This window comes from Bufo gargarizans, chromosome 11 (genome assembly GCF_014858855.1).
Source record: "Bufo gargarizans isolate SCDJY-AF-19 chromosome 11, ASM1485885v1, whole genome shotgun sequence".
Lineage (NCBI taxonomy): Eukaryota > Metazoa > Chordata > Amphibia > Anura > Bufonidae > Bufo > Bufo gargarizans.
The window spans coordinates 50332988-50357157 of NC_058090.1; the positions used below are offsets into that span (position 1 = coordinate 50332988).

At 44.4% G+C, this 24170-nt stretch overlaps 1 protein-coding gene across 1 annotated transcript in view; it reads left to right on the top strand.

The window, feature by feature from the left end:
- Positions 1 to 24170, top strand: part of LOC122921875 (MAP3K12 binding inhibitory protein 1) — a 39918-nt gene that overhangs the window by 3710 nt on the left and 12038 nt on the right. The window contains exons 4-6 of the mRNA XM_044272168.1: positions 13043 to 13252; positions 15729 to 15825; positions 23270 to 23335. Of these exons, the coding sequence (XP_044128103.1) occupies positions 13043 to 13252; positions 15729 to 15825; positions 23270 to 23335 (373 nt within the window). The remainder of the gene's footprint in view (positions 1 to 13042; positions 13253 to 15728; positions 15826 to 23269; positions 23336 to 24170) is intronic.

Genomic DNA, 24170 nt, shown 5'->3' on the forward strand with positions numbered 1-24170 from the left:
CTGAATGTAGACGCCCAACGGCATAGGTAGGTTGAGCGTAGGACCTGCCTGACTGAGACCACCTTGGCGCCGGTAGGTGGGCACACGTGTTTTGATCAAACACGGGCGCCGTGTTCAGCGGTGATCTGCGGCCGGTGCTTCCCATTCACAACTGCAGCCCTGGGCTCTGTCTGTGTGGGTGCTGTTGTTCTGGGATCTGCTCCACAGTTTCCTCTCAGCCCTGGCCACAGCATGTTTGCTGTTTGTTTTCTGCAGCACTTACTTAAAGGGCTTCTGTCACCCCACTAAACTCGTATATTTTTTTTTTGGGGTACTTATAATCCCTATCCTTCTATATATCTATACATTATGTTATTAATCATTTTCGTTCTGTAGATAAGGCAAAAAAATTTACTTTTATAATATGCTAATTACCTGTCACCGAAAGAGAAGACGTCATCGGCGCAGGCGCACGGAGGGAGTGCTGAGGAGACGAGCCTCCTTCTCTCAGAGCGCCTGTGCCGAATCAAGACAGGCGCGCAATTTTTGAAATGCAGACAGGGCCAGCCGGGAGGAGGAGATCGCGGCTGGCCCTGTCAATCAACAAGAGGAGGGGGCGGTTTTTTGAGGCTGCTACCAGCAAGTAGACGCCCCCCCCTCCAAGCAGCAATTTTAAGTATTGGACTTAATATAATTGCTAATGTACGCAGAGTCCATATATACCCCTCTTACCTCTTGCTGTGCTTTAAATTCTTTAAAAATAGTACTTATGTGATATGCAAATCTCTTCACTACCAGCAAGTTGGGCGGTTACTTGCTGGTAGCCGCCGCCCCCTCCTCCACTTCATTGACAGGGCCAGCGAGCGCTCTCCTCCTCCAGCTGGCCCTGTCTGCAGCTGAAGTCCCGCACCTGCGCTGTATTGGTCCTCATTCGCCGCAGGCACTCTGAGAGAAGGACGCTCGCTTGGCTGCTCCTTCCTCAGTGCGTCTGCGCCGATGACGTCAGCCCTACACCCGGAAGAGAAGACGCTGGCATCGCTGGTAAGGAGGCGGAGAGTCCGGTGACGTCGCTGAATGCTTGATTCAGGTAAGTATTTGCCTAATAAGCGAAATGGGGTGTCATTAAATATATATATACCGTATTTTTCGGCCTATAAGACACACACTCCCCCCCTCCCAAAAGTAGGAGGAAAAGTAGCACAGCCAGCGGTAAGAGGAGCATATATGGACTCTGCGTACATTAGCAATTATATTAAGTCCAATACTGAAAATTTATGGGTTAGGTCATGTGACCCCTCTTACCAATCCTAGGCCTCCTGTGCATATATAAGTGGCTTAGCCCTCTTTCCAGATGCCTCAGTGTCAAGGTCCTTGTGTCCTGCTAAGGTTCCTGTTTTCAGCTTGTGTTCCTGACTCGTATCTGTATTCCTGGACTCTGCTACCTATTATCCCTACCTGCTTGCCTTGACTCTCCTGTTGCCGATTCGGATTGCCTGACCTGTACCTGTGCCGTTTGCCCTGACCTTTTGCCTGTCTCACCACGCCTCATGTCTCATCCTTCGGTCCTGCTCCCCTGGTACTCATCTCAGGTCCATCCTGGTCTGCCTGGACCAGCTAGCTCGTATGCCTATCCTCCTCTAGAGGTAGCGACCTGGTGTTCCCTTCGGGAAAGTCTATCCCCACCAACAGGGGTATTGTGAAGATCCAGGGGTTCACTTAGACAACGCCCTTAGAGGACGTAGGACACGTGGCACAGTGGGTTCACACCCCCTGGGTTGTGACAGTCCATATATATTTTTTGTTGCATCTATTGTGTTATTATTTAGTGCATTATTTTCTGTGTTTTTTTTTTTTTGTTTTTTTTTTTCCTTGTCACTGTACCATTCACAAAGTGTAGGGCAGTTCTGCACTGACTAGACACACCTGCTCACACTATAACAACACCACCACTAGAGGCTCCTCTGGTGACAACAGTGGCTGATGCATAGCGCACTCCTTGACGTCTCCAACATCGTTGGCAGCCGTCATTTCTGCTCAGCGTGAATCTTTGATCGGTGAACTGCACTGAGGCTTACTGGTCCCTTGTCCAGCGCAGGTGCTCCCTGGCCCATGCAAGACAATCACGCCTGGGCCTGGATGTGTGGTCATGTACCCTTGCGGGTCATCTAGCATGCAGACCACGCTGGTGTAAATGGTTTCGAATGGTCTGACGTGACACTTGGGTGCCTCTCACCTCCCTTAGATGTGCCTGGAGTTGTGTGGCATTCATCATCCAGTGCCGCAGGGCATTATTCACAATGAAGCGGTCATCAGTGTGGGATGTGGCCAAAGGATGTCCACTTCTATGCCTTTCTGTGACTTTTCTAGTCTATCTCTGTTGCAACCTGCTGATGACACTCTAAGCTCAGTGGCCATTTCTGTCTGAGAACATCCTGCTTAAAGCCTTGCAGTGGCGAAGTACTGTCGATCCATTGTTAGGTGTTGTCTTGGTCTCATGATGTCAAAATGTGAACGGCATGATGAGGAGGACTGTTTAAATACCAATTCTAATTGAACAGTTGGCCATGTGCATTCTAAAGTTTAGAGAAGTTTACCTGTAAAGGTTAGAGTGCATTTTAGGTTCATCCTGAAAATTCACCCACAAGCCAAATATCCCTAACTTTCTGTGAGTTATGTATTTGGCTACATGCACACGACCGTTGTGTGTTTTGCGGTCTGCAAATTGCGGATCCGCAAAACGCGGGTGGCGTCCGTGTGCGTTCTGCAATTTGAGGAACGGCACGGACAGCCTTTTAATATAACTGCCTATTCTTGTCCGCAAAGCGCGGACAAGAATAGGACATGTTATATATTTTTTTTGCGGTCCACGGAACGGAGCCACGGATGCGGACAGCAGATGGAGTGCTGTCCGCATATTTTGCTGCCCCATTGAAGTGAATGGGTCCGCCTCTCGATGCGGACCAAAACAACGGCCGTGTGCATGAGGCCTTTATGTGCCGTTAGGAAAGATAAGGGCAACATAGTGCTGTGCAAAGTTTTAGGCCAGGGGTGTCAAACTCAAATTCATCGGGGGCCGCATCAGCAGTTTGGTCACCCTCAAAGGGCCGGTTGTATCTGTAGGACTATGTGTCCACTCTTTATTATCATAAATTATTGTCACTGCATTCAATTATTACTGTTTTGGTGGGTTTTGAACTAATTGTGGTCTGTGGGTGGCACTGTTATGGGGGATCTGTGGGTGACGCACTGTAATGGGGGATCTGTGGGTGACACTTATGGGGGATCTGTGGGTGACACTTATGGGGGATCTGTGGGTGACACTTATGGGGGATCTGTGGGTTACACTTATGGGGGATCTGTGGGTGACACTTATGGGGGATCTGTGGGTGACACTTATGGGGGGGATCTGTGGATGACACATATATAGCATCTTATGCTATGTGTCATCCACAGATCCCCTCCATAAGTGTCCATGTAGTGAATGACCCTCAATACACGGGCTAGGGGCCGGCATCTGCTTTTATAATGACAGCGGGGCCCGTGCAGTGACTATTCTACTACACGGGCCCCGCTCACTGTATAATCGTATCTCTAATAGTTAATGGTTACCGTATGTATACAATCGCATAAGGAGCGCTGTGTATTACTGGTACTTACAACTACAAGCGCTCGCCGAGAGGAGGGAGGAGGCAGGCCGGGAGGACGGGCGCTGGTAGCGTGAGTCATACGTCATGCGCCCACGCCGCCTGCTTCATTCATAAAGTGGGCGGCGCAGGCACGTGACGTATGACTCACACTGCCAGCGCCCATCCTCCCGGCCTGCCTCCTCCCTCCTCTCGGCGAGCGATTGTAGTTGTAAGTACCGGTAATACACAGCACTCATTATGCGATTTATATACATACGGTAACCATTAACTATTAGAGATATGATTATACAGTGAGCGGGGCCCGTGTAGTAGAATAGTCACTGCACGGACCCCGCTGTCATTATAAAAGCAGATGCCGGCCCCCAGCCCCTCCTCCCTCACAGCTGATATACCCGATACAGGAGCCGGGAGGAGCGGGGGCCGCCTGCAGGAAGTGATAATAAAAGGGGAAGGCTGGCGGCCGGCGGCGGCTACGCGGGCCACATGACGAGGTCTGGCGGGCCGGATTCGGCCCGCGGGCCTTGTGTTTGACACCCGTGTTTTAGGCAGTTGTGGAACAAAATGCTGCAAAATAAAAATGCCTTTAATAACAGAAGTGTTAATACTTTATTTTTATCAGTTAACAGAATGCAAAGTGAATGAACAAAAGAGAAATCTAAATCTAGTGAATATTTGGTGTGACCTTAATACCAGCATCAGTTCTTTTAGGTACACTTGCACACAGTTTTTGAAGGAACTCTGCAGGGAGGTTGTTCCAAATATCTTGGAGAACTAACCACAGATCTTCTGTGGATGTAGGCTTGCTCAAATCTTTGTCTCTTCATTTAATCCCAGACAGACTTGATGATCAGAGGCTCTGTAGGGGCTATATCATCGCTTCCAGGACTCCTTTTTCTTTTTTACACTAAAGATAGTTTTTAATAACATTGGCTGTATATTTAGGGTCCTTGTTCTGCTGCTGAATAAATTTGGAGCCAATTGGATGCCTCCCTGATGATATTGAATACGTGTCTGCCTCCTTAATCCTGACCAAACCCCCAACTCTATGCCACAGGATACTGTTATGGTAATATACATGTTATGTCCTAACAGCAGGCTTACTGAACAGACAGGCCTGGTGTTTTTGGGATCATTGTCCTCGATCCAGGGCAGTTTCGGCCAAGCTTTAGCTGTTGGATAGATGGACTTGCGTTTCTTTCTAGAATACTTTGGTATACAGAGGAGTTCATGGTTGACTGACTGAATTCAAGGTGCCCAGGCCCTATGGCAAAACAAGACAAATCATCAACCCTCCTCCATTGAGCTTGACATTTGGTATGAGATGTTTGTGCTGATGTGCTGTATTTGGGTTTCACAAAACGTGGCGCCTATGCCTCCTCCTAAATTACATGGCTCCTCTGGCAGCGCAGGCCCCAGGCTTGATGAATCAGGGCCTTTGTTCCTGAAGTCTTGTAGTTTGTTTGGATGCAGCTTTGTAAACTTAAGCCGTGCTGCCATTTTCTTTTTAGAAAGAAGAGGCTTTCTCCTGGCAACCCTCCCAAACAAGCCATACTTGTTCAGTCTTTTTTTTAAATTGTACTGTCATGAACTTTAACATTTAACATGCTAATTGTGGCCCGTAGAGTCTTCGATGTAGCGCTTTTTTTTTTCTTCAGTTTCTCTGCGCATTGCACGCTCTGACCTTGGGGTGAATTATTGGGGCAGTCTCTGCTGGGAAGATTGTCAACTGTCTTGAATGTTTCCCACTTGTGAATAATCTTTCTTATTGTAGAATGATAAGACTTCAGATTGTTTGGAAATAGCCATATGACCCTTCCCAGATTGATGGGCAGCAACAATTGCTTATTTAAGATCATTGCTTATCACATGTCTGAATGTTCCAGACCAGCAAACTTCCAAATCTTCTTCTTTTATAGAAGTGGTCACACATCATTTAATGCTTAGGAGTAGGGATGGGCGATATGGGCTAAAATCTATATTGCGATATAATTTTAAGCATGTGCGATATGCGATATATATTTATTTAATAACTATTAGCCTCCTTAAGGGCTAGAACCCTTGTCATATTCGCCCTAATAGAGCTCTATTAGGGTGAATAGGACTTTATACTCTCCCTGCTTCCCTGTGCTTTGTGCACACAACAGCAGGGAGCTGACCATGGCAGCCAGCCTCTGATCCGCCCCTCATGTGCCCCCCAGCCTCTCCTTCTTATCAGCCCCCTCTGGTAACTCAAACCCACCCCCCCTCCCTCCCCAGTATTAATCATTGGTGGCAGTGGCCACAGGGTCCCCCTCCTCCCCCCATCATGGTAGCAGTGGCCACAGGGTCCCCCTCCTCCCCCCATCATGGTGGCAGTGGGCAGTTCCGATCGGATCGGTTACCATGGTAGCCATGACGCTACTGAAGTCCTGGCTGCCATGTTATGTTAGTGAGCAGCATTATACTCACGTGCGCCGTGGCCGCCGGGTGCTCCTTCTTCTCATAGGCCTGTGCGGCGCATTGCTAATGCTGTAAGCGATGCAGCAACTGAACTCAGAGGGGCTGAGTGGGGGGAGAAGGGGTTATGTCCGTGTTCAGCTCTGATGACACAGTGTAGTTTGGCATATGCTTTTGTTCATGTAAAGTTATATTTGTTTATATTTATTATTTAAGACCTAAAAAAAATGATGTTTTATTATGTCCTGATATGTAAAACCATAGAATTCAAGAGGGTGTACCTTGTTTTTCTCATGACTGTATATCCAGAGACACCTGCATTTAGTACAAGAAAAAAAAAAAAAATTTCCTGTTACGGAGCGCCACCAGCCAAATTCTTGCAGGAAGTATCTATATGTACTGCTTAAAAATCTTACTATCCGTGAGTGGTGCCCAATCACAAACGTCTCAGGGCACACAATGACTCCTCAAACAAATTTTCTCCGCTGCAATCCTTCCCTAAATTACTCAATATTTGACTGTCTCAGCCAACATTAAGTAGACCTCAAAACACTGAGTGCAAGCACTTGTGGGAAAGCAGAGGATATCGTACTCAGGTTTTTAAGTGTCTACTGACCACAAATATATATCTATTACTCACTTCTACGAGGAGAGTTAGTAGTCAAACTCTCTTCATTATCCAGGGCCACGAAACAGAGCTCTTATACCATAAATCGCGTGTCAACGCAGGCAGTTGCCATATGCAGCACAAAAAGTTTATTTAAAAAAAACGTGAAACAGTAAAATTGCTTAAAACTGGCATGCTCAACCTGCGGCCCTCCATCTGTTGTAAAACTACAACTCCCACCATGCCCTGCTGTAGGCTGATAGCTGTAGGATGTCCGGGCATGCTGAGAGTTGTAGTTTTGCAACAGCTGGAGGGCCTCAGGTTGTGCATCCTCCTTCCCCAGGAACACTTAGATCCACATTTAGGGTCCATTCACACGTCCGTAAGTGTTTTTTGCGGATCCGCAAAACACGGACACCTGCACTGTGCAATCCGCAATTTGCGGACTGCACATCACAGACACTATAATAGAAAATGCCTTTTCTGGTCCGCAATTGCGGACAAGAATAGGGCATGTTCTATTTTTTTCAGGAACGAAATTGCGGATCCCGAAAAAACGGATGCGGATCTCGAAAATGCGGATCCAGGAAATGTGGATTTGCATCCGTTCCAGCCCCATTAAAAGTGAATGGGTCCGCAAATTGCGGAACAAATACGGACGTGTGAATGGACCCTTAGTCTACTTTTACGTTCCTCCTCCTCTGTGTTCCTGTCCTATTAAACCAGAACTGATATATCGGACTAGGTAAAGTAAGCAATAGGGATGGATCAAGGTGAATGGACTTGTTCTGCTATCTATCTAATCAGATACAGGGTATAAGGAGAAAGGATCAGATGCAGTCTATTACGAGCAAGTAACAATTGAGTAATTATGCAATTTTGTAAATGAGGTTGGGAGTGATAAGTGCGCGGTGTAGAAATCCTTTATTATGAGGAATTTAAATAATCTTTTATTATTGTGAAAAGCTTTGCGCTGACTGTTGCTGCCTGCTTGAAATATAGTATGACATGCAAACGGCAGCTCACCACGCACAATATCATCTGTTGTTGAGATTTTTTTTTTGTACTCATTGCCAGGCATTGTTATTTAATCAGTGTTATGTTATTAGCTGCAAAAAAAGAACATCTCGTCAGAGACACAGGGAGGACAAGAAAATAACATGCATTCAACCTAAATAGATAAGAATTGGTTAGGACATGAATGAGGTTCCGCTCTGCGGAGGATACGAGGATAGCATTGGCCACATTGCATACAAGATACTGTATTTTTTGCTTTTGAGACACTTTTTTTCTCCCAAAAGTGGGGGGGAAATGGCAAGTGCGTATTATTAGGGAATACTAATGAACGCTTTTATTATGGAAGCAGTATGCAGGAGACGCAGGGAGCGGTGACTATAGTGCTGCTAGCAGCTCCGATAGTCTGCTGGCGATGTCAGAAACCTGGCCATATAAGGGGCCGACTGTCCCCATTGGGGCGAACCCATGGATACTAACTATGGCTACCGCCACTCATTGTATGCCAGGAAGCTGTGTGCAACAGGTACCCCTGAGACTATAGCCAATAGCCACCTGTGCCAGGTGGAAGTGGAAGACGCTCTGCTGGATTCGGGGAGTCTGGTGTCCCTGGTAAGAGCTGCCCGCAAAGTATACTGGCCGAAAAGTCGTGTCGTGTGCATCCATGGAGATGTAAAGGACTATCCCACCGCCCTGGTGTCTCTGTCCACGGTGGCCGGCAGGTGGACTCACGAGGTGGCCGTCGCCACCAATTTACATTATGAACTTATTATTGGGAGAGACTTCCCGGGTTTCCCGACACTGTGGCCTGATACGAAAGTTACCAATATCCGTGAGACAGGTGTAACCCCAGTAGAGTGGCCTTGCTCAGGGGGGAAACCAGAACCCTGGGAGCCTGAGACCGAAGGGCCAGCGGTAGGGGGGACCGCCACTGCGGTGGAAGAGGGTGAGGCAAACCCGTTGAGTGTAATGGTGGGAGGCGTGGAGGATTTGCTGCCGGGTCCTGAGTTGGCAGACCTCAACGTCTCCGGGGAAAATTTCGGTATAGCACCGGGACCCAACGCTATCTCAGGCCTGGGAAAACCGTTGTAATAGTTGATGGTAAACCTCAACAATCGGAGGCAGAGTCGATGTTTTGTGGTTCATCAGAAGATGCTGTAACGGCTAAACCAACTACCGGGTGAGCATATTGAACAGCTGGTGGTGCCCAAGGCGTATAGCGAGCTCGTGTTGGAGCTAGCCCACCAACATGTTCTCGGGGGACACCTGGGATGGCAGAAAACGCAGGACCAGATTCTACAGCGGTTTTACTGGCCCAGTATATTCAGAGAGGTGGAAGAATAATGTAAGTCTTGCCCAACCTGCCAGATAACTAGCCCCCAGCCACATTTCCGTAGTCCCCTGGTACCTCTCCCGATTATCAAGGTTCCGTTTGAGCGAATCACTATGGATCTCATAGGCCTAGTACCAAAGTCCGAGAGGGCACCAACACATCTTGGTCGTTTTAGACTATGCAACTCTGTACCTGGAGGTGGTGCCCCTGCGACATACCTTGGCCAAACTCATAGCTAAGGAGTTAATGGAGATATTTTCCCGAGTGGGACTACCTAAAGAGGTTATGACTGACCAGGGGACCCCTTTTATGTCAAAGGTCATAAGGGAACTCTGTAAGTTACTGCGCATAAAACAGCTACGGAAGTCCGTTTATCATCTGCAAACGGACGGCCTGGTAGAGAGGTTTAATCAAACATTAAAAGACATGTTAAAAAGAGTGGTGTCTAAGGATGGGTGGTATTGGGACCTTCTTCTGCCCTCTGTCATGTTCGCAGTGCGAGAGGTGCCCCAGGTTTCTACTGGGTTCTCGCCCTTTAAACTCCTAGTTGGCCGACATCCTCGCGGTCTGCTGGACATAGTCAAAGGGGCGTAGGAACAACAACCCACACTATATAAAAGTGTAATTGAATATGTCACCAACATGCAAGAGCGGATAGAGACATTGTTGCCACTTGTTAGGGAACATATGGAGGCAGCCCAGCGAGCCCAGAGTAGGGTCTATAATCGGCAGACTCTGGTCCGGATCTTTAACCTAGGAGATCGGGTTTTGGTTCTGGTACCGACGGTTAACAGGAAGTTCCTGGCTAGGTGGCAGGGACCCTATGAAGTACTCGAAAAAGTTGGTGAGGTAAACTACATGGTACACCAGCCAGGGCGGCAAAAGCCGGAGCAGGTGTACCATGTGAACTTGCTCAAACCTTGGAAAGATAGGGAGACCAGTACAGATGACAGCCCGTGGTTGGGTTTTCTAGGGAAAGAGGTTCCAGCCCCACGGTCTGATACAAGGGAAGCAGTTGCCACAGTGAAGATTGCTGACAGCCTTTCCTCCAAACAGACTCGGGAGGCCAGGGAGTTTGTTAGCAGGAACACGGACATGTTCTCGGACCTCCCTGAACGCACTTCTATCATCCAACATGACATTATCACTGAGCCTCAGGCCAGAGTCCGGTTGAAACCATACCGGGTACCCGAGGCTTGGTAACAAGCCATCTCGGAAGAAGTGCAGCTAATGCTACAACTAGATGTAATTGAGGAGTCCAAAAGTAAATGGGCCAGTCCAATAGTCTTGATTCCCAAGCTAGACGGGATGTTACGGTTCTGTAACGATTTCCGCAAACTAAATGAGATTTCCAAATTTGATGCGTATCCCATGCCACGGGTGGATTTGCTTATTGGGAGGTTAGGCCAAGCCCGGTATTTTTCTGTTTTGGTCCTCACCAAATGGTACTGGCAGGTACCCTTAATGGAGGCTGCCAAAGAGAAAACTGCCTTCATAACACCAGAGGGGCTGTATCAGTATAATATGTTACCCTTTGGTCTGCATGGCTCCCCGCCACCTTTGAACAGCTCATGGACATTGTGCTGCGTCCACACCGTCGGTACACTTTGGCTTACCTGGACGATATTGTCATCCACAATACTGACTGGGAAAGTCACTTACCTAAGATACAGGCTGTAGTGGACTCCATTTAAAAGGCTGGACTAACAGCTAACCTAAAAAAAATGTGCAATAGGGTTAGAGGAGACGAAATACCTAGGGTATGTCATTGGGCACGGAGTCATCACACCCCAAGTGAACAAAATGGAGACGATACGGAATTGGCCCCAACCTGTCACTACTAGGCAAGTAAAGTCGTTCCTGGGAATGGTGGGATATTATGAGGTTTGTCCCCCACTTTGCTATGGTGGCCCCACCCTTGACAGGGCTCTTGAAGGGACGCAAGTCAGTGATGGTTCACTGGGATGATCGGGCAGAAAAGGCTTTCTGCGCTTTGAAGTCGGCCGTGTGTGGGTCCCCGGTTTTGGTAACGCCCGACTGTTTATAGTACAGACCGATGCCTCCGAAGTATCTTACTGGGAGTAGTCAAAGTGCTGGGTTGGTGACTACTCCCCACGTGCCAGGCCGGGTCTTGGCAGGCTTATAAAAAAAAAAACAGCCAGCACTGTCAGGTGTTGTGTATTACCTCCCTCTGACAGTGGAGCTCTGGAGATCTCTGTGCTGAGGTCTGAAGACCGTGTATCAGGCGAGCAGGCCGCCTTAAAACCCGCAAGTGGACTTTCTGAGGCTGAGCATTCAACCGGGTGTGAACTGACACCCAGGATACCAGGTGAACTTTATTTTGGTTTTCTGTGTGTGAACAAGCACCAAGCCTTAAAAGTGACTGTTGTGGTGTTTTATAAGTGTGATTTATAACCTGGTCCTTTGCCTCTATACTGCATCCGCTAAGCAAATCCCCACACTACGTATAGTATCAGGACATAGTGCATGTAGGTTTCCACTATGACCTGACACTGTGCGACGTCAGGTCACAGTGCATAGTAGCGCCGGCGGAAGACCAAGTAGTGCAGGAAGAGTACATTGGATCTGCAGAGTGGCAGCACCGTCCTGCGCACAAGAGGTAGATTGTTTTATTTATTTTACTGTCTGATCTGAGGTCTGATAAAGAATGGAGGTCTGATTAGTGGTCTGATAAAGACTGAGAGGTTTGAACTAGGGTCTGATGAAGACTGGCAGTCTGATTGGTGGGTCTGATTAAAGATTGGGTGTCTGATGAAAAATATTTTTGTTCTTGTTTTTCTCCTCAAAAACCTAGGTGCATCTTACAAAGTGAAAAATATGGTACTTTTGCTGTTTTGAGACTTACATGCATGGCAAAATAGACATTACACCTTCCTTGGCTTTGCTTTGATCCATGTATCTCCAAATCCAGGGTAAGGGTCCATTCACACGTCCGTTGTTTCTTTCCTGATCTGTTCAGTTTTTTGCGGAACAGATCTGGACCCATTCATTTTCAATGGGTCCTGAAAAAAATCGGACAGCTCAATATCTGTTTTTTTTTTTTTTCAGGACCCATTGAAAATGAATGGGTACAGAACTTGTCCAGATCTGTTCCGCAAAAAACGGAACAGATCAGGAAAGAAACAACGGACGTGTGAATGGACCCTTATAGTTTTTAACTTATGTCCTAAATGGCAGCTATTTTCTATTTTATTGCGTTTGTTATATATGATTTTTTTATTTATTTTTTTAAGAAAAATCCCTGGTGCTAACGACAAAGATGTTAATTATAATTTATCCTCTTCGGAATCTTGTTTCTCAGTTGGAGGGAGAGCCAATCTGAGTGACTATTCCCTCCTTAAACTGTACTTAAAATTAGACAAATGTAAAAATGTTACAATATATTTAAATTAAATTCAGTAGGATTTATTTTTTTACAAATCCTTTTTGTTCAGTAAATATTTGTGTATGTGTAGCACTTTCTTTTCACTTTTAGTGTGAAGATGTAAAAAATATTAGTGTTATTACCATCACATACAGTGGGGGCATATCGCTAAGATGCCCCCATTGTCTGATAGGTGCAGGTCCCACCTCTCGCACCTACAAGGAGAACTGAGCGGGAAGAGCTGTGGCTGGAGGACCCTGGGTTTCCCGGGGTCCGTCCACCAGCAAGCACTGCTCCCATACAAGTGAATGGGAGCGCACCGCAAACGCGCGGGCCCTGCTCCCATTCATTTCTACGGGGCAGACGGAAATAGCCAAGCCAGTGCTCAGTTTTTTTCGCGGCCCCATTGAAATGGAGGGCGGTTGCGCATGCGCACTGCCCTCTCCATTAATTTCCCCACTCTGTTCTCGTTGTAGGTGCACTCCCAGAGGTGGGACCTGCACCTATCAGACAATGGGGGCATATCCTAGCGATATGCCCCCATTGTATGTGATGGCAAAACCCCTTTAAAAGTTCATAGTTAGACCGTAACTTGGTGACTTATTATACTTATGTATTTCTTATGTGTTTGTATTTTTCAGCCTCTTTTAGATCAGCTTCAAACCCTTGTAAATGGAAAGGAACAGAGTGCCGACCTACAGCACACCACAGAGGCTCCCTATACTGTCGATGTTGTGGAAGTGAAGGAGAACATTAACGTAGGATATACTGGCACAAAACATGCTCTAAATAAAAACTTGGAATGTCTACCAGATCCTGCAGTTGTCCAGATTCAGGCTGGAAAGTCAGAAGTGAGTGATGATTAGTCTTGTATTTTAACTAATATTTTTGCATTTTAATTTTTGATTAGTATTATTCCACCCTTAAAGTGTCCTGCAGGAGGAAGTTAGAATTTTCACTTTTCTATGCAAACAGCTTTAGAGCTTGAAATACACATGTGGAGTAATTTATTAAGACCAAAAGTATGTTCTTCCAGCACTTCTTTCCATATGTGTGTTTATTTTTTGTTGTTGTTCCTTGCAGCTTGATTTATATCTTCAGAAAATCAACGTTGATCCATATGCTAATGAGGCATTAAAGTGCCCATAGGGGCGTTTTTATATTTTTTTTATTTTTCAAAGGAGCCCAGGATAACACCCCCATAGAGTGCCCGGTCCCGCCCTCCTGCAGAGGCCAAGGGCGCCTCTCCTCCACTCATACGCTACACCCCCAGTAATGTCGTTGCCGCCCCCCAACTACATCACTAGCAGCCGATAACCCAACTCGCCCATTCCCTTCCCTTCAGCACCGCCAACAAATCTGGCTTCAGCATCGACAATTCAGAAACCTCCTCGGAAACGTAAAAAAGTCCATCTGGTGTAAAACTGTAAATAACAGGAAGGAGAGAGATGCATCTTCTGTTCCTCAGTCTATCTCAAGGCCTCTTTACACAAGTTGATAATTCGATCGAGCGAGGAATGAGTCGTTATTCAAGACTTTAACGTTCGACCCACAACACTTTAGATCAGTGTTTCCCAACCAATGTGCCTCCAGCTGTTGCAAAACTACAACTCCCAGCATGCCCGCACAGACTTTGGCTGTGCGGGCATGCTGGGAGTTGTAGTTTTGCAACAGCTGGAGGCACACTGGTTGGGAAACACTGCTTTAGATTAGCAGGGTATAGTGTAAAAATGTGTTGATTGCGATCATGTTGTTTGTAACAGTAAAGCGCACTGTGAAATCATCTGTCGTGGAAATGATACCAGTTTACACTTGTGGGATTCTGGACGACGAATGAAGATTAGGTGTCTACATTGGTGATCGCAGGAATGAAAAGCTAAGCAAGTATTGCTTGTTGTTCAATGCTTTTACACTACTCCAATAATTGATCACTTTTGCTCGATTTAACCATTTTTTTTTTAAAAAAAAAACTATTATCTACTCGTGTAAAGGGGCCTTTAGAGGCTGCATGCTGTTAGTGTGGAGCAGCAGAGGTGAGAAGGGCAGATTTCACACACTATAAAGACCTTGGGGATCATTTATTAACACCAGCGTTTTAGACACGGTCTTAATATCCCCTATAGCAGGCGGTGGATCAGTTGTAGTTATGTAGAAGCGTCCGCCTCTACTTCAGCGGATCCAACGCCTCTTCTAAGCGTGAGATAGCTTGTTTGCTGGTGTACATTCAGACCATTTTCTACACCTAAATAAGTCATAGAAAATAGTAAATTAGACAGGCCTGCTGGCCGGTCCCCTTTTTCTCCCCTATCACTGCCATTTTTTTTTTAGACCTGGTATGAGCCGGGAAAAGTTGTAGATTGTGATGCAAAGGACCATTGCGCCGCAATCTGCACCAGAAATACGCCTAATATAGATGTATTTCTGGTAAGTAAATGACCCCCCCCCTCAAATGGTTGTTAAGCCTTCCACAAATGCTTTATAAATCAATAGTACTTTCTTATATTCCTATCAGAGGAAAATGCCTCTCTCTTGCTCTAGCACAGGGCTGGCCAACCTGCGGCTCTCCAGCTGTTGCAAAACTACAACTCCCAGTATGCCCAGTCTGCCTACAGCTATCAGCCTAAAGCAGGGCATGGTGGGAGTTGTAGTTTTACAACAGCTGGAGAGCCTCAGGTTGGCCAGCCCTACTCTAGCAGCTCCGCCGTCCTCCCCTTTACAAAGACTTCTATGGGCAGAAGATATTTAGATCCTTTTAGTCATCTTGTTGATCTCAGTCTCTCAAGTTGGATTTGGCAGAGAATATCGTTTTAGAAGGGGGTAAAAAAAAGTCTGATAAGTGGAGAAATAATTTTTTTTTTTTTCCTGATATTACAAAGCTTTTTATATTTACCTGTACCATTTGATTTATGCAATGTTTTTTTGAATGGTTATTGAACATTTAAGCAATCATGGGAAGAGAAAAATGTACAGCAATCATCTAGACTGTATGAAACGCTAACTAGTTCTCATAATGAGAAAATTATAATTGAACACATTATGTTTACTATTTGACATATGGTTGCAATGACATACATGTGTTCTCATAGAGTCTGTACCTGTATTGTCCCTTTAAGTAAAGCAAAGCTTGATGTGCTTTCCATCACTGTGTCCACATGAATCTTCATAGCTCTTATTCACTATAGCGTGCAGCCTTTCAGAGTGTTCAAAATCAAAGGCAAGTTTTTCAAGTTGATGGGTGCACACACGCTGTGTCTTTTTCTGAACATATCCAATTCCCCCTACCCCCTCACTCCATCTTTTTTTTTTTGCCGTGCTTACTCCCTGTAGATCGACAGAAGGATATTGGCATTCATAGAGAGAAAGCAAGCAGAGATCAATGAAAACAACGTCCGGGAGTTCTGCAACGTTATTGATTGTAATCAAGGTAAATGTTCCTACAGTCACTCCATTTCCCAGTGATCTCTGCTAGAGATATGACTCAAAATGTGTGCTCTCAGTCTTATTCATGGCTTTGTACGGCTAGAGATTCACTTTGATTCATTGTGTGCAATTGCCACACAAACACTGCCTGCCTTTCATTTTGCTGCATATAGAACTACTATACATTTAGATGGGGGAGGGGGGGAGTGAATAAGTGTAGCATCATAATTATTTTTTTTTTTAGCTTTGTCTTATAAATATAATTTAGCTTCCGGTCATGTATTAATTCGGGCATATAAATTTACCAAATTTTATTTATTTGCCAAAATGTTTATATTTATGTAAAGGGCATCTGTCAGCAGTTTTGTACCTATGACACTGGTTGACCTGTTACATGTGCAATTGGCAGCTGAAGACATCTGTGTTGGTCCCCGTTTGGGAGAAAGAAGGAGTCCGCTCCCTCTGTCACTGCTTACACAGGGCAGGCGCCATGTAAGGGATTAAACAGCCCAGATCGGCTGCTGCTGTTAGAGCAGGGGCACTGCTTCCATTTGAGACTTAGACTTGCTGACGTGAAAAGGCGGCAGCCCATTCTAAGGTGCTTTAGCAACTGCTGTAAAAAGGCATATGGGTGGTCACCTAGGGGTTAAACGGCATTTGTCAGCAGATTTGTACTTGTGACACTGGCTGACCTGTTGCATGTGCACTTGGCAGCTGAAGGCGTCTGTGTTGGCCCTATGTTCATATGTCTGAAGTCACTTTGTGGGGCTTACATAGTGGAAACCCCCCCATAAATAGCCCCATTTTAGAAACTACACCCCTCAACTTACTCAAAACTCATTTTACAAACTTGGCTAACCCTTTAGGTGTTCCACAAAATTTAAAGGAAAATGGAGATTTCACTTTTTTGGCAGATTTTCCATTTTAATCCATTCTTCTCTTTAACACATCGAGGGTTAACAGCCAAACAAAACTGTGTTTATTACCCTGATCCTGTGGTTTACAGAAATACCCACCATGTGGTCGTAAACTGATATAAGGGCACACGGCAGGGCGCAGAAGAAAAGAAGCGCCATATGGTTTTTGGAAGGCAGATTTTGCTGGACTGGTTTTTAGATGCCCTGTCCCACTTGAAGCCCCCCTGATATGCACCCTTACAGTACACCCTTACACAAACTCCCAAAAAGTGACCCTATTTTGGAAACTAGGGGATAAGGTGACAGTTTTTTGGGTACTATTTTGGGGTACATATGATTTTTAATTGCTCCTATATTATGTTTTTTGTGAGGCAAGGTAACCCAAAAATGGCTGTTTTGGCACATTTTAAATTTTTTACAAGATTCATCTGACAGGGTAGATCATGTGCTATTTTATAGAGTAGATCATGTGCTATTTTATAGAGTAGATCATGTGCTATTTTATAGAGTAGATCATGTGCTATTTTATAGAGTAGATCATGTGCCTATTTTTCTTTGTTTTCAGTTTTACATAATAAAGCATTTTGTGCAGGGGCTCATTTCTTGCAGAAAGAGTTGTCATTTTTATTGGTTCCATTTTTGGGTACATATGTTTTTTTGCACATTCATTATTACACTTTATGGAGCAACATGACCAAAAAATTGGTTGTTTTGGAACCGTATTTATTTTTGCAGCGTTCACATGAGGGGTTAGGTCATGTGACTTTTTATAGCGCAGATCATTACGGCGGTGGCAATACCTAATATGTATACTTTTTCTTATTTATTTAAGTTTTACACAATAATAGCATTTTTAAAACAAAAAAAAATTGATGTTTTAGTGTCTCCAAAGTCTGAGAGTCATAGCTTTTTTATATTTTTTGACCGACTTATGTAGGGGCTCATTTTTTGTGCGATGAGGTGACTGTTTGGTAATATTTTGGAGGGCATACACCTTTTTGATCGATTAGTGTTAGTGACAAAAAAGCCTTATTTTTATTATATATTTCTTTTACAGTTGTTATTTATTTTTTTACGGTGTTCACCCGAGGGATTAGGTCATGTAATATTTTTATAGAGCTGGTTGTCACAGACGCCGTGATACCCAATATGTATACTTTTTTAAAAATGTATTTCCCTTTAACACAATAATAGCATATTTGAAACCCCAAAAAGTTTGTGTCTCCATGTTCTGAGAGCTATATATTTTTTTTTTTCTTTTCGATTTTCTTATGTAGGGGTTCATTTTTTGCGGGATGAGGTGACGGTTTTATTGGTACCATTTTGAGGGACATACACCTTTTTAATCGCTTGATGTTGCACTTTTTGTGGTGTTTTTTTACACTGTTTTATTTTTATCCTTTCATGGTGTTTATCGGACGGGGTGGATCATGTGATCCATTTATAGAGCTGGTCATTACGGACGCGGTGATATCTATTATGTAGTTTATAAAAAAAATAAAAAAAAATTTAATCTCTTATAAATGAGCTGATAGGAAAAGGCAATTTATTTTATTTTTAATTTACATTTTAATTAATTACCGTATTTTTCGCTTTATAAGATGATAGACACACCCCAGATTTTAGAGTAGAAAAATAAGAGAAAATATTTTTCATCAGACCTCATATCAGCCCACTCAGAGCCTTATAAGACCTCAGATTAGCCCATCAGTACCCCCAATCAGATCTCAGATTAGCCCATCAGTACCCCCAATTAGACTTCAGATTAGCCCATTAGTACCCCCATACCTCAGAATAGCCCATCAGACCTTAGATCAGACTAAAATGCCGGCACATTAACCCATCATGTGTCGCGGTCAGCGCTGACCGCGGCACGTGCGATGTCGGGCGGGGATCGGAGCTGTCATCGGGTCCCCATGCTGCTGTGACGGGGACCCGATGGCATGGAAGGCAGCCCGATGCCTTCTTTAGGCATTGGGGCTGCCTTCCGGTGGAGAGCCTGTGAGATCCAGCCCCCTGGATCTCACAGGCAGGAAGCTGTATGAGTAATGCACACTGTATTACTTATACAGCCAATGCATTTCAATACAGAAGTATTGGAATGCATTGTAAAGGGGATCAGACCCCCAAAAGTTGAAGTAAATATAGTAAAAATAAAGTGGAAAAATAAAGTCCCCCCCCAAAATTTTTTTTTTAAAAGTTTCAAGTAAAAAAAAGTCATTTTCCCCAAATAAAATTAAAAACATTTTTGTAAAGAAGTAGGGAAAAAAAGAAAAGTAGACATATTAGGTATCGCCGCGTCCGTATCGACTGGCTCTATAAACATATTACATGACCTAACCGTAAAAAAATTAAAACGGTGTTAAAAAAGCAATTTTTTTGTCACCTTACATCACAAAAAGTGTAATAGCAAGCGATCAAAAAGTCAAACGCACCCCAAAATAGTGCCAATCAAAATGAGCCTGACAGTCGCCCAAAAAATAAATAAAACTACGGCTTTCAGAATTTGGAGACACTAAAAAAATCTTTTTTTCCCCCCCAAAATGCTTTATGTAAAACTGAAACAAACAACCAAAAAAAGTAGTCCTATCTGGTATTGTCGGGTCCATGACAACCTGCTCTATAAAAATACCACATAATCTAGCCTCACAAAAAAGAGTAATATAGAGCAACCAAAAATCATATGTTCCCTAAAATAGTACCAACAAAACTGCCACCTTATCCCTTTTTTGGAGTTTCTACTCTAGGGGGCATCAGGGGGGCTTCAAATGGGACATGGTGTCAAAAAAACAGTCCAGCAAAATCTGCCTTCAAAAACCATTTGGCATTCCTTTCCTTCTGCGCCCTGCCGTGTGCCCGTACAGCTGTTTACGACCACATATGGGGTGTTTCTGTAAACTACAGAATCGGGGGCCATAAATATAGAGTTTTGTTTGGCTGTTAACCCTGGCTTTGTGACTGGAAAAAAATGGATTCAAATGGAAAATCTAAGTGGAATTTTATCTCTATTTTCCATTATTTCTTGTGGAACACCTAAAGGTTTAACAAAGTTTGTAAAATCTGTTTTGAATACCTTGAGGGGTGTAGTTTGTAAAATGGGGTAATTTGTGGGTGGTTTCTATTATGTAAGCCTCACAAAGTGACTTCAGACCTGAACTGGTCCTGAAAAAGTGGGTTTTAGAAATTTTCTGAAAAATGTCAAGATTTGCTTCTAAACTTCTAAGCCTTTTAACGTCCCCAAAAAATAAAATGGCATTCACAAAATGATCCAAACATGAAGTAGACATATGGGGAATGTAAAGTAATTATTTTTGGAGGTATTACTATCTATTATAAAAGTAGAGAAATTTAAATTAGCTAATTTTTCCAAATTTTTTTATATAAAAAAAAAAGTATTTATTTTTTACTCAATTTGTCATGAAGTACAATACGTGACGATAAAACCAATCTCAGAATGGCCTGGATAAGTAAAAGCGTTTTAAAGTTATCACCACATCAAGTGACACATGTCAGATTTGCAAAAAATGGCCTGGTCCTTAAGGTGAAAAATGGCAGGGTTATGAAGGGGTTAGGGATCGACCGATATTGATTTTTTAGGACCGATGCCGATAGCCGATATTTTTTTGTAAATCTTTCTTTTTCATTTATATTTAATATTTTGGTGTTTTTATTTTTATTTTTGTAACTTTTTTTTTTTTTTAACTAACTTTTAGCCCCCTTAGTGACTAGAACCCTTGTCCTATTCACCCTGATAGAGATCTATCAGGGTGAATAGGAGCTCACACTGTCCCTGCTGCTGTGTGCTTTGTGCACACAGCAGCATGGAGCTTATCATGGCAGCCAGGGCTTCAATAGCGTCCTGGCTGCCATGGTAACCGATCGGAGCCCCAGCATTACACTGCTGGGGCTCCGATCGGAGGAGCAGGGGAGAGGGAATCCTGTGGGGGGGCGCACTGCGACTGGGGTGGGGGGGCCCTATGCGCCAGCACGGCTTGGCTTAATACTGGGGGGGAGGGGGGGCGCACTGCGCCACCAATGCTTAATACTGGGGGAGGCGCACTGCGCCACCAATGCTTAATACTGGGGGAGGCGCACTGCGCCACCAATGCTTAATACTGGGGGGGGGAGGGGGGACGCACTGCGCCACCAATGTCTGATACTGGGGGGCTTGGGGGGGCGCACTGCGCCACCAATGAAGCTTAATCTCTAATTTATTCATATACAGTCATGTGAAAAAATTAGGACACCCTTTGAAAGCATGTGGTTTTTTGTAACATTTTTAATAAAAGGTTATTTCATCTCCGTTTCAACAATACAGAGAGATTAAAGTAATCCAACTAAACAAAGAAAACTGAAGAAAAGTCTTTTCAAGATCTTCTGTAAATGTCATTCTACAAAAATGCCTATTCTAACTGAGGAAAAAGATAGGACACCCTCACATGTATTCCCTCTTAAATTGGCTCAGATCTCACACAGGTATATCACACCAGGTGCACATAATTAGTAGATCGTTACTCTGCATGTTGAATGAGGCTTGCCCTATTTAAACCTCAGACATTTAGTTTGGTGTGCTCCTGACTGTTGAAGTGAGAGTGAGCACCATGGTGAGAGCAAAAGAGCTGTCAGAGGACTTCAGAAAAAAGATTGTAGCAGCCTATGAGTCTGGGAAGGGATTTAAAAAGATCTCAAAAGATTTTGAAATCAGCCATTCCACTGTCCGGAAGATAGTCTACAAGTGGAGGGCTTTCAAAACAACTGCCAACATGCCCAGGACTGGTCGCCCCAGCAAGTTCACCCCAAGAGCAGACCGCAAGATGCTAAAAGAGGTCTCCAAAAACCCTAAAGTGTCATCTCGAGAACTACAGCAGGCTCTGGCTACTGTTGATGTAGAAGTACATGCCTCTACAATCAGAAAGAGACTGTACAAGTTTAACTTGCATGGGAGGTGTGCAAGGAGGAAACCTTTGCTTTCCAAGAGAAACATCGAGGCCAGAATGACATTTGCCAGAGATAAAGTTGACAAAGACCAGAACTTCTGGAATAATGTTCTTTGGACAGATGAGTCCAAAATTGAATTATTTGGACACAACAGCAGAGGACATGTTTGGCGTAAACCAAACACAGCATTCCAAGAAAAGAACCTCATACCAACTGTGAAGCATGGAGGTGGAAGTGTCATGGTTTGGGGCTGCTTTGCTGCAGCAGGACCTGGTCAGCTCACCATCATAGAATCCACGATGAATTCTACTGTGTATCAGAAGGTGCTTGAAGAACATGTGAGACCATCAGTTAGAAAATTAAAGCTGAAGCGGAACTGGACCATGCAACATGACAATGACCCAAAATATACTAGTAAATCAACCAAAGATTGGCTGAAAAAGAAGAAATGGAGAGTCCTGGAATGGCCAAGTCAAAGTCCAGATTTGAATCCCATTGAGATGCTGTGGGGTGACTTGAAAAGGGCTGTACGTGCAAGAAACCCCTCAAACATCTCACAGCTGAAAAAGTTCTGCATTGAGGAGTGGGGTAAAATTTCCTCAGACCGATGTCGAAGACTGGTAGATTGCTACAAGAACCGTCTCACTGCAGTTATTTCAGCCAAAGGAGGTAACACTCGCTATTAGGGGCAAGGGTGTCCTATCTTTTTCCTCAGTTAGAATAGGCATTTTTGTAGAATGACATTTACAGAAGATCTTGAAAAGACTTTTCTTCAGTTTTCTTTGTTTAGTCGGATTACTTTAATCTCTCTGTATTGTTGAAACGGAGATGAAATAACCTTTTATTAAAAATGTTACAAAAAACCACATGCTTTCAAAGGGTGTCCTAATTTTTTCACATGACTGTACAGGAGGCGGGAGCTGGCTGCAGAATCACATAGCCAGCTCCCGACCTCTATGAGCAGTAGCTGCGATCCGCGGCACCTGAGGAGTTAACTACCGCAGATCGCAGCTACAGCTCATAGAGGCCGGGAGCCGGCTATTTGATTCTGCAGCTCCCGCCTCCTGTATATGAATAAATGAGAGATTAAGCTTCATTGGTGGCGCAGTGGCCAAAGCTCCTCCCCTCCTCTTGTCCCCTGTCCTTTTATTGGCGGCAGCAGCACAGGGGGAGGAGACACTGCTCCTTCTCCCCTGTGATGCTGCTGAGGGAACACGGAGAGCGCTGTCAGCAGCGCGATCTGTGTTCCCCATACGCTATCGGAATATCGGCAAAATAAATACCGATAGCGTTCAAAATCCTGAATATCGGCCGATAATATCGGTAAATCCGATAATCTGTCGATCCCTAGAAGGGCTTCAAGAGTTGCCATAACGTTTATATACGTGCTATCTGAACGGGGTATGTGTAGATAGGACGTATATAGCTGTATGGCAGTCATGAAGGGGTAAAATAGGTACTATTATAGTGCATTGTGTAATAATGCTGCCTAACACTACTCACTACTATTAATGTCTTTGTTTTTAGAAACACTACTGTAAAAATCATTAGTTAAATAGTATAGTATAATATAAGGTATTTCTATAATTGCAGAAAACAGTTGTGCCAGAACCGATGCCATTTTCACTCCGTTTCCTGGATCTAAGAGCCATATAAAAGGTGCGTTACTTTTTTCATCAATTATGGTTGTTCTTCTCCTCAGAATCGGTGTTACTTTATCTGATTTCACAAGGCAGGAGCATGAGCACCCACTTTTATGTCATATTACTGCCTCAGTGCGTGGACCTCCTGCTGTTCTGCTGGATCTTAAAACTATAGCATGCTCATGGATACACCGGATTCATGACTATATGTGCTGTGTATTATTTCAGGTCTCCTTGTAACTGAAAAGCACAAGATGCTACTAGTTGTGAGGACCTGTAGCAGCATATTAAAGGGGTATTCCAAGATTTTAATATTGATGCCCTCCCTACACTGGCGGTGGTCTGACACCCCACTCCCCAGCTGATCAGCTATTCATGAGTAGTCCAGGCGTGGACTACATGGCTCCATCCAGTGTGTAGTGGACAGAACTGGGTACTGTGAATACGCTGCGGTAACAAGCTCTGTCCACTACACAATGGACAGAACTGTGTATCTGGCGCCATCTTCCAGCGCTACTTATGAACAGCTGATTGGCAGGGATGTGAGGTGTTGGACCTTCGCCAATCTGATATTGATGGCCTATTTTGAGGATATTAAGAAGTCTTGACTGCCACTTTAAATACACTATATACAAGGGAACAAAAAGTGTTTCTGTATTACATGTTCTTTCCATATGATGACTTCCATTCAGAAGTTACAACCGTCTGCAGGATCCATGAGATGTCGGATACCAATGGCACCCGACGGACCCCATTGACCCACAAGGGATCTGTTGGGGGGCTTTAGTGGTGTCCACTGTTTTGAGTGGAAGACTACTGCTGCGTTCACCAGTATGCCCTCCAAATGGGAA